This window comes from Lactuca virosa, chromosome 4, assembly GCF_052849685.1.
Source record: "Lactuca virosa cultivar CGN04683 chromosome 4, Lactuca_virosa_CGN04683_v6, whole genome shotgun sequence".
NCBI classification, from domain to species: domain Eukaryota; kingdom Viridiplantae; phylum Streptophyta; class Magnoliopsida; order Asterales; family Asteraceae; genus Lactuca; species Lactuca virosa.
The window spans coordinates 362,722,040-362,738,651 of NC_136429.1; the positions used below are offsets into that span (position 1 = coordinate 362,722,040).

General features: G+C 38.0%; 1 protein-coding gene across 1 annotated transcript; it reads right to left on the reverse strand.

Annotated features, from left to right (window-relative positions):
* Positions 1 to 582: 582 nt before the first annotated feature.
* LOC145108694 (uncharacterized) lies at positions 583 to 3,860 on the reverse strand. Its single transcript, XM_079045768.1, has 5 exons — positions 3,012 to 3,860; positions 1,945 to 2,412; positions 1,465 to 1,842; positions 1,240 to 1,307; positions 583 to 950 (listed from the first exon to the last, which is right to left on the reverse strand). The coding sequence occupies exons 1-5, from the start codon at positions 3,663 to 3,665 to the stop codon at positions 731 to 733; spliced, it is 1,788 nt and encodes a 595-aa protein (XP_078901894.1). The 5' UTR covers positions 3,666 to 3,860; the 3' UTR covers positions 583 to 730.
* Between the last annotated feature and the right edge of the window lie 12,752 nt (positions 3,861 to 16,612).

Genomic DNA, 16,612 nt, shown 5'->3' on the forward strand with positions numbered 1-16,612 from the left:
TTGTATATCAAAAAGAAACTAATCAAACGTTGTGTATAAAGAAGTGTTGCACGATTTATAATGCATAATCAATAATGTGTTCATGTATATTTGTGAAGAATCTTAACTTTTCATTTTTAATTTTGATTGATTTCTTTTCTGCTAGCATGACTTTTATTGATAATTGTTTAGATGTAGTAAATTATTTGAGCAAAAGAACTAATCAAACTCTAGAAACTAATTTTCTTAAAAAATTATCTACACCCGTCGTTTACCGGTTATTTATATTTTAGTTTTAATAAAATTCTATTTATTTAACTAATTAATTAGTTCTATCCTAGTTTTTCATATAGCTTTTCATTTGTGAAACATTTATATATTAGTCTCTAGTGATATACCTATTTAAAATATTTTGCAAATGTCATTTAATTAAAGATTGAAATTAATGAAATCATAAAATGGCAAAAATATCAAGTCGTAATATAGTATAAGCTTACCATTGTAGTGATTTAACACTTAACAGTCAACTTACCAGACAAAGTCTTGTCAAAAAATCCCCTAACCCACTATAAAATGCAACTATTTGGCATACAAAACAAAACATTTAAACTTGGAAAGAAAAAGCCTTTCATCAAAAATTGAACAGAAACTACAATCATTCATCCTAAATCTGTTTCATCCTACAAGAAAAGCTTAAAAGTTTTTTTTTTTTACAAGCAAATACAGAAGATTTGAGCAACAAACAACACCACTACCCAGAGCCAGAGCCAGGCACTAGGGACATGGCTCGTCTAAAATCCAATGACTTGAGTGACTCGGGGAAGTTTTTCCCTTGTGGTGGGACCCACAATCCTCCATGAGGCAACAACACCTGTGATTGGCTACCAGTACCACCACTACTACTCCCTTCAGCCGGATCCTCCTTTACTTTCTTCACATACTCAAAAAACTCCGCAACTTGTCGAGCATACCTTCACATTCACATACATATATTATATATTATATATCATATCAAAAAAAAAAAAAAAACAGGATGCTACAATAAACATATAACTGAAAGTACATTGCTATTTCTTGCATTCAACCATTAATTGAGGAGTTTTACTTTTATTGTTTGTCAAAGAGATTTGGGACCCTTTAAGGAACATGCTCTAGGCTCAAATAAAAGCATAAAAAACTAGAGTTAATGTAATATTACTTGCAAACAAGAGTCAAATTCCATAAAAAAATAAATAAATAAATAAATAAAAGAAATCATACTGCTGTTTAGCTTCGATATCCTTGTTAAAGTCGATGGTTGGCTCACAGTCAAGAACCAAAGCAGGTACCTGTTGAAAATCAATATGCAAGCAACCCCATCATCAATCACAACTAAGGTGTTGTTTCTTTTCAAGTTTCAACACAACAAAATTAAATAAGAATCGACTTCACTTAATAGAAAAACTCATGAAATGGGAATGAAAAATGGCATGAAAGTGAAAGTACCTTTTGAATGCTTGAATGCATATGATTACCCTCCAAATAAAACACACGATCTTTTATATTCGGATGTAAGGAGGTATCGACATGAACAGGAGGATTACTGAAGGCCAAAGTTCCATGATTTCCACTTTGAAATGGAAAAAGCCAGCTTTCATGTTTCTCATGCAAATCACGCAGATATTCAAGGCTGACTCCACCTTCCTCGCTTCTCTTACGTAACATCATTCGTTTATGGCAAGTATCTGGGCTTGCTCTAAGATATATAAAGGCATCTGGAATAAGCCCCGGTAGAGAAGAAACAACTGGGTCAAACCATGAGTCATAGATGCTGATTTCCATCTCATTCATCCAATTAGCTTCATGAACAGCTCTCACAAAAACCTTCACCACCAACATACTTTCATCAATGTCTTTTTCCAACAAACAGCAGCATGCTTTACTTACTTATAACAAATTATTATTATTATTAACATACATACATACCATCCGATCACTGAAAACACTTCTCTCCATTAATCTGAGAGGCTTAAGTCCACTTGATGACTCCTTCTCCTGCATAACTCTTGTAACAAAGACATAATTTTGGAACGTGTAGGCATATCTTTGTGGCTCAGCATAGAAAGCATCTAATATATTAAAGTGATCGGGTCCAATATCTTGCCATTTGTCGATTGGTTCCGGAACAATTTCAACAAGATCTTGTAGCTCAAGAGTTTCATTAGCAATTCTTTGCAAGAATGTTGATTTCCCAACACTTATATTTCCTTCTACACAAAAAGTAAGTCTTCTTTTTTGTGATGCTTGAGTGTTGGTATTAATATGATCATCTTTTAGCTCTTCATCCACACTCTCTTTAATGAATGTGGTTATACTTTCCGCATGGTTCCTATGGATGATGCCAACTGAGCTTCGTAAAAACTCCACCATTTTCTGACTTGATTTCCCAAAAAACTATGGATTGGAGGATGACAAAGTAAATTTAAGATATTGTAAGACATTTTATCAAACATTTGATGATTTTTTATCGAATATGGCTAAATGCTTTGATTTTATTATTTGTGATTAATAGCATCATACTTTCATATCTTTCTCTTAGAGCATTGTGTTTTCGCTTTTTCTCTTATTAACACAGTGTACAGAATCATACATCAATTTCTTTCAATTACAACATTGTACTTTCAAGTATATATTCTCACTAGAACATTATATTTTGAAAATTCTACAAAATTGCTTTGTGGTGGCATTGCTATAATTGCTAATTAGCTAGGTTTTCTAAATTATAATTTTGTAAAGCTGTCATGGGAAGAAATGTAAAGAACTGGGATTAAATGAGAGTAAAACACTAGCCATAAAATCATAAACCAATTAATGAAAGTTTCCAAACTTTTTGTATCATACTTTGAAAAATATATCCAATTATAGCATTGTACTTTCACAAATTTTCAACTTTTTTTCTTATTTGAACATTATATTTTGCCAATATAATTCAGTGTTTCAGGAAGGGGAACTAATAGTTTTCACCAAAGAGACAAAGAGAAGGGAAAAAATACCTTGTCCTTGTAGATTTTCTTGAGCTCAGCAACACCCCCAATGCCGTTTTCCACCAGCTTCCTCAAATTTCTTGGTCCGACTCCAGGAATGGACAACAAATCAGGGTTTCCAGGGAGCAACGGCGGAGCGTTACTACCACTACCACCGCCCGGAGAGCCTCTATGCCTTCTATTAAACTTCATGGTTTTCTCATCATCACCGCCACCAACACCGTCGTCACTGTTATTTTCAGATTTCAAGGCCGAAACAGAAACTCCCGTATCAGAAAAAGAGGTACTAAACCAAGCTACACGGGACCCGCTACGATTCTCCTTAAACACGGCCCATGCTCTAGGGGAAATGGCCGTAGCATTGTTGATGGAGCAGCGGCAGCTACGACACCTGAAGCTAGAACTAGAAGCAAAACGAGAACTTGAAGAGGTGCCACCATTACCAAAACCAAACGAAGGGTTCGCACCGCCTATAGCAGTGGTCATACCGGAACTCCGTAGGTGGGGAACGGTGGCGGCAGACGGCATCAAAGGGGTAAATGATGTTGGATTTTTTTGCTTAAACCCTAGAGGGATAAGGGCAAGATGTGGGGAAAAAATGTCAGGTGAAGAACAGAGGATGGGGCCTCCTGAACAAGGGTTTCGACGTAAAAATTTCTGCATAACTCTCAACCATTTCCTTAACCCTCCTACTCCATTTCTTTGTCTTGTAGCTTCGTTTTCACTGTGAAACGTTCTGCGGTGTAGATAAACCAGTGAGAGAATGAGAGTGAGAGAGCGCGGGAACGACAAAGGGTTTTAGCCTTTTCAGGATATGCCTATACTAGGGTTTCAGAAACATATTACAGCAATCGTCCCTTCCATTTCCGAATCTACGATTTATATCCCTAAAATAACAAGGACGGGACAAAATCTTGTAACCATGAACCTGAAACTCATGTTTGGTTAGTGAACTCAAACTCAAAACTCAAAAAACACCCTGGTTACCATTTTATTTCAAAATTTAAAAATATGTTTTGAAAATAGAAAACTGTTTTTAAAACAATTTTTTATTATATTTATAAAAGTATTCTTAAAAAGTCACAATTTTTTTATTTTTAGAAAATATATATTACTTCTTCATTCAAGATGATTATCAATTAACTCAAATATTATTTTCTTAAAATGGTTTATCAATTTATAGTATCTTCTCACCAAATATGTTAATCAAATATTTTTTTGAGAAACTAAATTTTATAAGTTAAACAAATAATATTGTTAAAGGTAAATAAAATGAAATTTTATAACATTTTTTTCTTATAAAGCAATTATGTGTGGATGTTGATGTAAAAGGAAGAATATCTTCTCTCTTTTTTTCCTATTCAATTCAACTCTTACTTATTTTAAGAATAACTAGGAGAAGCCTATGCTCCGCATGGAATGAATGGGCTTTAGATATTAAGTCGAGTAAAGTAATTGTATTAGCCCAAAAAATAAAGACGGAAAAAGAAAATTATGCTCTGCATGGGGTGAATTAGAGATGCACAAACTGGTTTTTTTTTCGAACCGGATCGGTTCTTTGAACCAGTTTGGTTCAGGTCAACGAAGTCAAAACCGGTTCAGTTCTAAATCGGTTCATTCATAAAAATAGTCAAACCTATCTAAACCGGTTACACCGGTTCAATCGGTTCTAAATTGGTTCCATCGGTTCTATACCGGTTCACGGATACTAAACCGGTTTCAATCACTAAAATCTCAAACGGGCGTAAAACAGCGGTTCGGTTCCTAAACCGGTTCGGTTCATTGTGGACCGGTTTACCGGTTCGGATCTTGAACTGGTTTTTTTATGCACCTCTAGGGTTAATGGGCTTTAGATATTAAGTCGAGTAAAGTAATTGTATTAGCACAAAAAATAAAGACGGAAAAAGAAAACTATTCTTATTATGAGAGGTTTGGAATGTTGGTGGCAAAGTGCAAAAAGAAAAGTATGGGGCAATTTGGAGAAAATGTTGAAAAAAATGTGACAAAATGAGAAGTTTGGAATGTTGGTGGCAGAAGTGCAAAAAAAAGTATTATTATGAGAAGTTTGGAATGTTGGTGGGAAAGTGCAAAAAGAAAAATATGAGGCAATTTGGAGAAAACGTTGAAAAGAAATGTGACAAAATGAAAAGTTTGGAATGTTGTGGCAGAAGTGAAAAAAAAAGTATGGGGCAATGTGGAGAAAAAATTGAAAAGAAATGTGACAAAATATAGAAATAAAAGAGTTTTCTATTCCCTAAAGGCCACGTGATTTAATATATATATATATATATATATATATATATATATATATATATATATATATATATATAATTGCATTTTATTCGTATATCATAATTATATTTTTTTTCCTATTCAATTCAACTCTTACTTATTTTACGAATAATTGCATTTTATTCGTATATCATAATTGTATAGGGATAATGACTTAAAAAGTTAATATATTTTTTTTATTTTTATACATTTGATCATTGAGTTTTTTTTATGTCCGCATTTACCATTTCAATTTGTTTAACTGTATACATTTAGTCCTTATGACCGACTATTCCAGATAAACCGGAAAAATGATTTAATAGGATAATATATTTATTATTTTGTAAATATTTAGTCATTCATATTTTTGCACATTTAGTCCTTAATATTTTTTTGTTGCAAAATAAATTGTTGTTGTTTTTGTACACATTCAGTATTTATGACCGACTTCTTTAGGTTTTCTCACAGCATCCTATGTGGGACAATCACTAATGAGATGTCTAGGGTTGTTGATGCTTATGGTCACCTTGATCTCAACTGTAGGGTTGCTTAGGTCTTGTGTTTCACTTGGGTTTTGTGTTCTGAACATCGTAACTTCTTCATACGATCTCGTATTTTAACAATCTTTATATCCACAGGTTCGTATTTGTTGTGTTCTGAACATCGTAAATTCTTCATACGATCTAGGATTTTAACAATTTTTATATCCACACGTTCGTATTTGAGTCTACTACAACTTTTGTTTATATTACTCTCGTAAAAAAGTAATATGTTTTACTTACGATATATATATATATATATATATATATATATATATATATATATACACCTTAAAAAGCATTTAGCATGTTTTGCTGAATTTTAAGAGGTACCACCATTACAGCATCATGTACAATGAATTTATGCCTTAAAAAATACTGAATCATGTCAACATTTATGAAGTCAAAGGTGATAAGATTATGAACGGGTCAAAGTTTGACCAAGTGTTCCTCATATCCAATTGAATCGGTCTAATAAAGCATTTCCACCCTCTCTCTCACATTCATCAGGCTGAATTAGTCAAATTGAAGACTTATTATCAATTTGTTCCGTGTAACGATGCTTGAAATAGGGGATTTGAGTCAATGTTTGAATCTTGATATCTATGCTAATATATGTGGATTCTGGTATGTCTTCCCTTATATATGGTGTTAATACCACAAACCATTCATCCTAAAGAACTACCGTCAATTTGATGTCATCATCTGCTCCTTTTTTGCGTTCTTCATGACCATCCGCTCCCAACTATATAATCCCAACTAACAACGTCATCACCCTACTCTTACTTCTACATCTTTCTTGCAAGTTTTCTTTGCCCTAAACAAAATCACCCCATTTCAACATTCGTTTCGTTTCTTATTATTTTACAAGCTCCTATCAATTCCTTTCCTTTAATAGTTAATACCCCCTCTTATAATCTCTCCTACTTTCCACACTTACCTTTTCTGCATAACTATTCTCATAATCAGATGGAGGGTTTCGTTCCACCTAAATCAATACCTTCTACAGATCACAAAACCAAGTAAGTTTATGCCTTCTCATCACCATTTTATGCAAGGCTCTGTTGCGGATTTATGCAATTGTTTGGATCTTGGATTGATTTTTATTTTTCCGACCTGAATCTCATGTGAGTTTGACTTCTTATCTCTTACATACCACTTCATCTATTTTGACTAAAATTATGTTAATGAAAATTTTGTCAAAATTGTTCAATTCATCTAAGTTTTCAAAGCAGGTGTTTAATGGAAGCCTAATAGTTGTTTTTGTGTTGTTTGGCCTGAAATTGGCGCTTCCAGATTGCAATGTTGCTGTTTGACGGATTTTTCCATTAGTTTGACCATTCTACCCCTACTTAGGTTCTTATTGTGTTGGATAACCAATAGATTTTTCCATTGTTCAATTCAACGAAGTTTTCATCCACGCCTCATCTATTTGTTAATACCTGATGCTTTCAGTTTTCATGGTTGTTGTTGAGTGAGATTTCCAATAGATTGGACCATTCTACCCTTATGGGTTGGATTTTTATGTATAGCCTTAAGTTCTCAGTTTAGTAGAAACTTAAATGTCCTTTGTATGTCACTTTTTTCCTTTTGTTTGATGTTCTTGCAAATTATTGTGGTTTGGACAATTCTACCCTCGTGTATTTAGTCAATAAGCCAGGAGATATCAATTTCTCCAAGAGAATGTTGACCATGTTTGCAAGCCGATGGTGAGTTTTTTTTCTGGTTTATCAACTTAATTTTGGTTAAATACATAAGTCTTATGATTTATGACTTTTGGGTAGTTCTTTTTAAAGTATGAGAATGACTAGGAAGCAAGCAGTGGAGTAAAAACAAAGAAATTGGAGCATTTTCTTGAAGAGACATTCCAACTGCAAAGATACTTAATTGCAATAGGACAGAAACTGATTAAGATACAATCCAAGATTGCTTATGGCCTATGGGTCTGTTGGTGGTCTAGATGATGGAGTTGGCATGAGGAAACTTGTTGGTTGTCCAGCTCAAAGGAGACCTTGAAGGCCCTCTTTCTTGGGATAAAATGATACATCATAGAAACATAACTCTTTTTTGGGTGTATTTTGTAGTTTTTTGGCATAGTGTTTTGCTTATTTTGTAGAGGAAAATATCCAAAAGTGTATAGGAAACCAAATAAACTTTTGTTGAGTTGCAGAAAGTATCCCCTTTTATCATTATCAAGTTAAGATCATATTTTTTAACATAAAAACCCATGTACTTAATTTCTTCACTTATCCCTTTTTATCATTATCAGGTTATGATCATATTTTTTTAACATAAAAACCCATGTACTTAATTTCTTTACTTAGCTACACATTTTTTAGAAAAATAAAAACCTAGTTGTATTTTTAAACATAAAAACCCATTTACTTCATATATTAAGACTTCAGATAAGTTAGAAAACAATAATTAGTAGATTGCAGTTGAAGCAACTATTGATAGTAATGATGGTTGAAAGGCATTCATCCGTGAGATGCCATATTTTGAAGTTGATGTTGCAATTATAAAATTTATTTAGAGGGTGGATGGAATTGAAACTAGACATGGTGAAAGAGTTTGGGGATAGAAATCTTCAACTAGAGGTGGGTTTAGTTGATAATATATGTAAGGGTTATTGCAAGAAATAGCAACCTACTTTACCAAATTTCTCAATCATAGCAATGTATTTCAAAATTCACTTATTTCATTATGTATATGTTTTTCTAAGTGTTTAAAGGAAGCAATTGAGACCAGGAGTTTTTAGTTGATTTATTGTATATTGTATTTGGATTTCTTTGTGTACAATAAAGACCTGAAATGGTTCTGTTCTTATGATCGTTGAATTGTGGGGTTATATATAATCTTTTTCTGTAAATATAAATTTTGGTGGGCTTTAATGATTTTGTACTAATAATCTGATCACAATTGTATTTTGTTTTGAGCAGTAAACGTCATTATAGATGTCAAATCTTATGTTACATATTTTGTAAAATAAATGAAATTTTGGATAATATTGCGGCACTGAAACTTTTGGTAAGTCAAGAAGAGTTATTTCCCTTTTTAATTTAATTTCATTTTTAACTCCGTTAAACTCATAACAAATGTCATCGACTCGAAAATGAAAAAAATGGGACAGAATTGGTACGGAGTAGAGAATGAGAAACTTAATGGAAAAATAAAGTAGGTCATTATAAAAAAAATTACACAAATAAATATAGTAAAAATGGATGTTTTTCACTTTTTTTTCTATTTTTATTATATTTAAATACTGCAAAAACTAGGTATCATTTTTTTATCAAGATCTTTGTAAATTTTTGGTCATAGATTTTACTCTATTTCTACAACTTTGGTCGCAAAACATTTTTTGTTTGCAATTTTGGTCTTTAGTTTTGTGAATTTTGTAACATTCATGTAACACCCCATTTATTTATTAGATAAATAAATAAATTAATGAACGAATCGTGGCCCTAAAATAGATAATTATAAATAAAAGGATGGTCTCGAATAGCTAATTGTCACAGTTTTAGAAGTCGGGGGTTAAAGTGTAAGTTTCCGACTCAGTTTATAAATATTTATGAAGGCAGGGGCTCCGTGGTAATTATTTGGATTTAATTTAAAAGGAAATGAGGTGGAAGGGCTGATTATGTCATAATTAAGATATTGGGGGTTGTTTGGTAAACTTTGTACCTAAGGTGTAAAGGATTTTAATGTTGGGGGTTTAAATGGTTATTTATGGGCTATGTTTGAAGAAATTGTGTATAGGAGCGACCGATGTTGCCACTTCTGTTATAATTTTGTATGGAAGTGGGATTTAACCCGAGAGCCCTTACCCTCATGTTGCATTGGAGAAACCCTAAACCTAGTTCTTTCTCACAGCCGCCATGTGAAACCTCCAGCCGCCCCTCCCACCTACTCGACCTCCGGCGCCGCACCACCACCAGATACCGCCACACTGTGGTCGCTGAGGATGTTGAGTCGTCACCCGTGACCTCACCTGTCACCAATATGGAGTCGTTCAGCCACCAGGAGAACACCGAGCATCCATCAGCCTCCTTCTCTTTCTCCTTCTTAGGTTGTGCTGCTTCTTCGTGGTTCCGATCAGGCGACTCCGGCGAGCCTGCCGTTTCCTAGCCTTACGCCATCAGCCACCGTTTGCGTCACCGACCCCGATAGCCTGGTTCCGCCTGCTGCCTCGTCGACGAACACCGTCGTCCCGTCACCTGATGCCGCCTGGAGAGCTGTGAACGACCGGGAACTTCACCAAGAATGAAGACGAAGCTGTGAACGGGAAACGCGAGTCGCGCGCGATCGGAATGGTCACGAGAAGCAAGATTACCCGCCACCACCACCGTAGGGTGGTGGCTGTCATCTTCAACCACCATGTGCCGCCACAAGTTCGACAATCGAGTACATGAGCTGTTGGTGTCGTGTTCCTGGAGTGAGTGTGTGTGTTGTTGCTGATCGGAGAAGCTCAAGGAGAAACCGCCATGGTCGCCATGGTGACCGCCGCCACTCGGCACTGCCGGCCACCGCAAGGTGGATGTTCGTGCATTTTATTATTGATATGTTATTTTGAGCTAAGCATTGTAAAATTGTAATAGTGGCTAGAATACTGAAATCAAAACTCAAACCACCACCGTAGGGTGGTGGCTGCCGCCTCCTGCCGCCACCGGCCGCCGTGTCGGGTGGGGGTGTGCTTAGTTGTGTTGGGATTGCTTGTTGGACGTTTGGACAATGGACTAAAACCCTAATGGGCCCAATGAAGCCCTAATGGACCCAAAAGCACAAGCATGTGACTAATGGGTTTAGTGAAACCCTAAAGGGGCCTAGTAGAATCATAATGGGCCCAATGAACCCTAATTGGTCAAAGGACCTAGCTAATGGGCCTAATGGGCTTGCGTGGGTTGGAAACCCTAATTAGGATTTGGAAAACCCTAATGCAATAAAACCCTAATTTGGGGCTTCTCGGGACCGTATCGGAATTATCTAATGAACTTAAAATATTAATTGATAATCATTGCAAATTAACCTAAGGCCATGTGGGACTTAACGGATTAAGCCCTTAATGGGTTAAATAGGAAACTTAACCCTAATCATCATTTTATGTGAAACCCTAATTTCACTTGGGTTTATTATTGGGTCTTCTATTGGGCCTTGATGATTGCGTTATTAATGGGCCATCCAAAGTCAAGCAAATGGACTAGAATAATTAATGGGCTTTGAGGTAAGGCCCATATGAGGAGTTGGGCCCAATTTGGAAAATTGGGCCATATATGGGCCATAGTTTGGGCCTTAATGATTATATGATGTTGGGCCTTAGAATAAGACCATGTATAGGCCTGGGCCCAATTTGGAAAATTGGGCCATGTGTTGGGCTTTGATTCCTAATTGTCTTTGGGCCTATGGATTGGGCCTTGGGCTTGAATGAGCCAAGCTTGGGGTAATGTAGCAATTATCCAAAGAATGTACTTATGGTTATGTGTTGGGACCCAATTATTAATTGGGTGATGTTTTGTTATTGACAGATCGGGATTCTGTCATCCAGTAGCTGGGGTTGTGTCTTCGGGACTTCAGCATTGTGAGGTGAGTTACCTTCCAGTAGGAGTGGGTCTATGGCCACAATGTCGGCCCACTAGTAGGAATTGTTTGTTAGATGATTGTCTTTGTGATAATTATCTGGTGTGTTGTTATCTGATATGATTTATGTGCTAGGATGCTTTGACATATGTGTTAGTAGTGGTAGGGATGATATAGCCCTTAGTTACCGGTTGAAAGATACTAAAGGGGTAGATAGTACCCATGCATGCCTAGCAGTATGATCATGATATGTTATTATGTGGTAATAGTAGGGGGTGAAATAGTCCTCGGATACCGGTTGAAAGATACCGAAGGGGTAGGTCGGGCACCCAGATATGTCTGACAATATATTTATGTATGTTATGCTATGTTATTATGTGGTAGTGGTAGGGGTGAATAGTCCCCGGTTACCGGTTGAAAGATACCAAAGGGGAGGTTAGCTCCCGGTTACCGGTTGAAAGAGACCGAAGGGGAGGCCAGCACCCAGATATGCTAGACGGTTACCAGTTGAAAGAGACCGAAGGGGAGGCCAGCACCCAGATATGCTAGGTGGTTACCGGTTGAAAGATACTGAAGGGATAGGTCGGGCACCCAGATATGCCTGACAGTATGTTAGTAGTATGGTATGTGGTATGATCGGTAACTCACTAAGCTTCGTGCTTACGGTTTTCAGTTTTGATTTCAGGTACTTCATTTTTAAAGGAAAGGAGTTGGCTCGATCGCAGCGCATCACACTATGTTTTCCGCACATGAGATCTTTGGGATTACACTCTGATATTACTTTATGATAACATGTTTTGATTACTGACACTTTGGTTTTGACATGAGATGTTATTATGGATATTTTATTACTTATGGTTTCATAATAGCTTATTTAAAAACGAAATTTTTGGCCTGTATTTTTGGGATGTTACATGTTGGTATCAGAGCCTTGGTTTGAGGGATTCGGGCACACTCGCGGGTGTGTCTGAACTCAAACTAAGGACCTGGTATGAAAATTTTCAAAAGTAAAACCCTTTTATAAAAAGAAGTTTGAAAAGAATTTGAAAAGAGAAAAGAACTTTGAAAAGAACAAGGTGTGTGATGCGTGCAATCAGCCGAGCTCAAGTAATTTTTCTCCAAGATACCCATACATGTTATGATATGTTATGTTATGATATGATTATGAGAATTGCATGCTAGATTCGGGCTAAGGATCTAGGAGGATGCCTTATATGCATATTGTATGTGCTTGTAGACTTGCATACTAGTACTGATCAGTCAGTAATAGGATAGCCTGTTTAGGTTATGCCTGATTGTATGAGCTTTTGAATTGCATGTATAGATTCCTGATTAGAGGATAGAATGATTTGATTGGAATATGATGGTTAGATTTTCCATTGTATGAATGCTGCTTGCTTTGTGCTTTGTGGGACTCTTAGTAATGTGAGCTAACTATTAAGTGAATATGCTAAGTCACATGGAACACAGGCCGGATAATCTCAGAGTGATAGACTTGACCCTATTACGCACCTCTTGTCTGAGTCCAACCGTTCTATGGATGGGTCTTTTACTCTGAGGATTATCTGATCTCGGTTGCATGTGGCTATATTCACGAAGTAGCTAGTTGACATTACTGGGAATCTTTCAGCAGCTGAGGATTGGGTGAGTTCGGGAACCTAGGAAAGCCTAGGATATGCTTCAGTGGGTTAGTGGTGAGGCTCAGTGAGACTTGGGTGTACCGGTTTGAGGAAGTGACTTGGAGGATTTAGGAGGATTGCTGAGGAAAGTATGGATAGGTGTGGAATGTAGTATTGGGCCCGTACTACTGAAAGCACAGGATCTATACTCGAATCAGTGAGAGTCTTGAAGAATCTAAGAAGCTTCGGGGAAGAGTTAGTGACCCGGTTTGGGGACAGAGGATGTTCCAGTTGTTGCAGCTTAGCCATGGGCAAGTGAGCTAGCAAGCGTGATAGGGTGTCAGACCCTGAAGGATATGACTTCCAAGAGTTTGTAGATGCGATATTGGTTTGAATCACCCTGGGAAGAGAGGGTTGTGCCAGGTGAGTATAGTAGAGGTTCCCGGGGAGAGACTCGTGACCTCCGATCATCGGGTGAAGGGCCAGCAGGGCCAGAGTCAATACAACGCGTACGAGAAAGTGCACGAGGGAGTTTGTCACTCCAAGGGTTTAGGCTACTACAGGGTAGCGGGGTTGGTCATGTCAGCAGAAGGTGATCAGTATTTTTCCAAGTGTTGTGGGTATGTCGTCTTCTATTGCCGCTAGATGGATGTTGGGAATACGTATCGCTTTGGAATTGTGAGTGAGTTTGGATAAGTCAGACCTCGGGTCGGTTTTCCTGCTAGTGTTTGGGTTATCAAGGATCATATATGCCATTCTGCATGCCGAAAGGTCCTTGATGAACCCACATAGGGACGCATCTTGCGGAATGGGTTCCGCGTGGACCGTTATCATTCTGGATCTTTATCGAGATCTATGCAGAAGTATTATTTACAGGGTACTCGATCAGGGTTGGAGTGATAGTTCTCCGGTGAATTCAGCATTCAGTGGTTCCATTATTGTTGGGTAAGGTTGTTAGCTGTCTATGGAAGAACTTTGGAGTTCAAGGCACTACTATTGCTAAGATAGGATTAGTAGCACGAAGATTGTGATGTCAGTTGCGGGTGTTAAATGCATAAGTGGTTGGTCATCGGATGTTCAAGAGAATTGTATTTTCGCATGGGCTGTGTACGGATAGAGTTCAATGGTGCTGCGAGTTTGGAAGTGGGAACGAGGACTCGTCAGCCAGAGTGAATATTAGAGCCTCTAGTTGTCAGCATGGGAGGTGGATGGAGGTGTCAGACTGGACCAGATTTCAAGAGTACTCATCACGATTTACGAGTATGGGCGATCTTAAGGTTTAACCGATGATTAATCGCTAGCATTGGTAAGCGCAGGTTGTCATCAGTGGGATATTAGAAAGCGAGAAGGATTGGGAATCCTTCAATTCTCGCGTGCCGTGAAGACTTAGTCGAATCTAAGTGGGGGAGACACTTTTCATAAAGTTCTCCAAATGTGAGTTCTGGTTGTGCGAGGTGCAACCTCTTGGGCACCTAGTCAACCAGAAGGGGTATTATGGGCGATCCGGCCAAGATAGAGGCTGTGATGCAGTGGGAGATTCCGAGGTCTCCATCTGAGATTCGGAGTTTCCTAGGTCTAACGGGTTATTACTGGAGATTTATACGGGACTTCTCTGAGATTGATGTTCCTTTGACCCGACTGACCAAGAAGTCGGTGGCCTTTCGCAGGTGGCCTGAGCAGCAGGCAGCCTTCGAAACTCTCAGACAACGGTTGTGCGAGGCACCGATCCTCACCCTGCCAGGGGTGTAGATGATTTCGTGGTTTACTGTGACGCTTTGATCACGGGTATGGGTGCGGTACTGATACAGTGGGGTCACGTGATAGCAGGTTTGGAAAGTGTTGTAAGACTACGGGGGTAGCCGTAGCATTCACTAACAATCAGATAGTATGGAAAGTGTTGTAAGACTACGGGGGTAGCCGTAGCATTCACTAACAGTCAGATAGTATGGAAGGTGTTGTAAGACTACGGCGGTAGCCATAACATTCACTAACAGTCAGTTAGCATGGTAGGTGTTGTAAGTTTGTGTGTGTAGCCGTAGCATTCACCAGGTTAGCGAATAGTGCTAGAGTGTTGTAAGTCTGCAGGTGTAGCCGTAGCATTCACTAGGTTGGTGGATAACATGAGCACGTTCATAGATCGTGAAAAGGACAGTAGTACCCACCAGTTCGGGTGCAACATTGAGGATATGGAAATCCACATATTGGATTTCGGAATTACCCAGAAGGATTAGATCAGGTTAACCCAGTAATGAGACTGTAGGGACGTCACTACAGTTATGAGATCGGAGAAGCAATGGACTGCTTAAGGCCGTTTGTGATGTAAGACTACCATTGGTTAGGTAGCAATCACTTTTAGTCTTGGATTGGATGACATCAGGATTCGACGCATGGACCCGATCATTTAGATCAGAAGGTTGTTAGAGCCACAGTGGCATGATAACTAGTTGAAACTAGTTCCAGAGAAGGATTTCGTTCATAAGTCATGTGAGGCGACTAAGTGGGAGTCCTTTGGCTCCGCAGCCGGGTCGGAACCCGATATTTCAGATGACAAACGAATGAATTGGGACCAGGAGGGTCTCAGTAGATTTTGGGAAGTAGCCATGTGACATCATACTGCTTCAGGTAGTTCAGTGTTCGGGCGGTAACAGTGTTTTGGCAGTATTAGTATTTATGTTTTGGGTTGCAAATACGGACGAAATAATAGATTGCTTGGGTTATGCTGAGTGACCAGCAAGGGTAATTAGGTCTGTGATCCTATTTTATAGTGGGAACCTCGAGCTATCAGAACTTGAGTAGCCTGTTGAGGGATAAACAAACTGAACTCAACGATAATGATTCAGTATGAGTGGTCTGTCAGGGATTCAGACGATCTCTAGAACACGAATTTCAGACAGAGTAGATGTGATCTGGTTGCGAGGAATTCATTCATATGAGGATATTAGGGCTTTGCGAAGATTGGTCACAGCTACCCTGGGAAGGCTAGGGTGTGCCCAAGACGGTGATCATGTTACCAGAAGTGGTTCGGCGCATAAGAAATGGTAAGGAATGATTTCGAGGACGAAATCTAATTTAAGTGGGGGAGAGTTGTATCACCCCATTTATTTATTAGATAAATAAATAAATTAATGAACGAATCTTGGCCCTAAAATAGATAATTATAAATAAAAGGATGGTCTCGAAGAGCTAATTGTCACAATTTTAGAAGTCGGGGGTTAAAGTGTAAGTTCCCGACTCAATTTATAAATATTTATGAAGACAGGGACTCTGTGGTAATTATTTGGATTTAATTTAAAAGGAAATGAGGTGGAAGGGCTGATTATGTCATAATTAAGATATTGGGGGCTGTTTGGTAAACTTTGTACCTAGAATGTAAAGGATTTTAATGTTGGGGGTTTAAATGGTAATTTATGGGTTGTGTTTGAAGAAATTGTGTATAGGAGGGACCGATGCTGCCACTTCTGTTATAATTTTGTGTGGAAGCGGGATTTAACCCGAGAGCCCTTACCCTCCTATTGCATTGGAAAAACCCTAAACCTAGTTCTTTCTCACAGCCGCCATGTGAAACCTCCAGCTGCCCCTCCCACCTACTCGACCTTCGGCGCCGCACCAC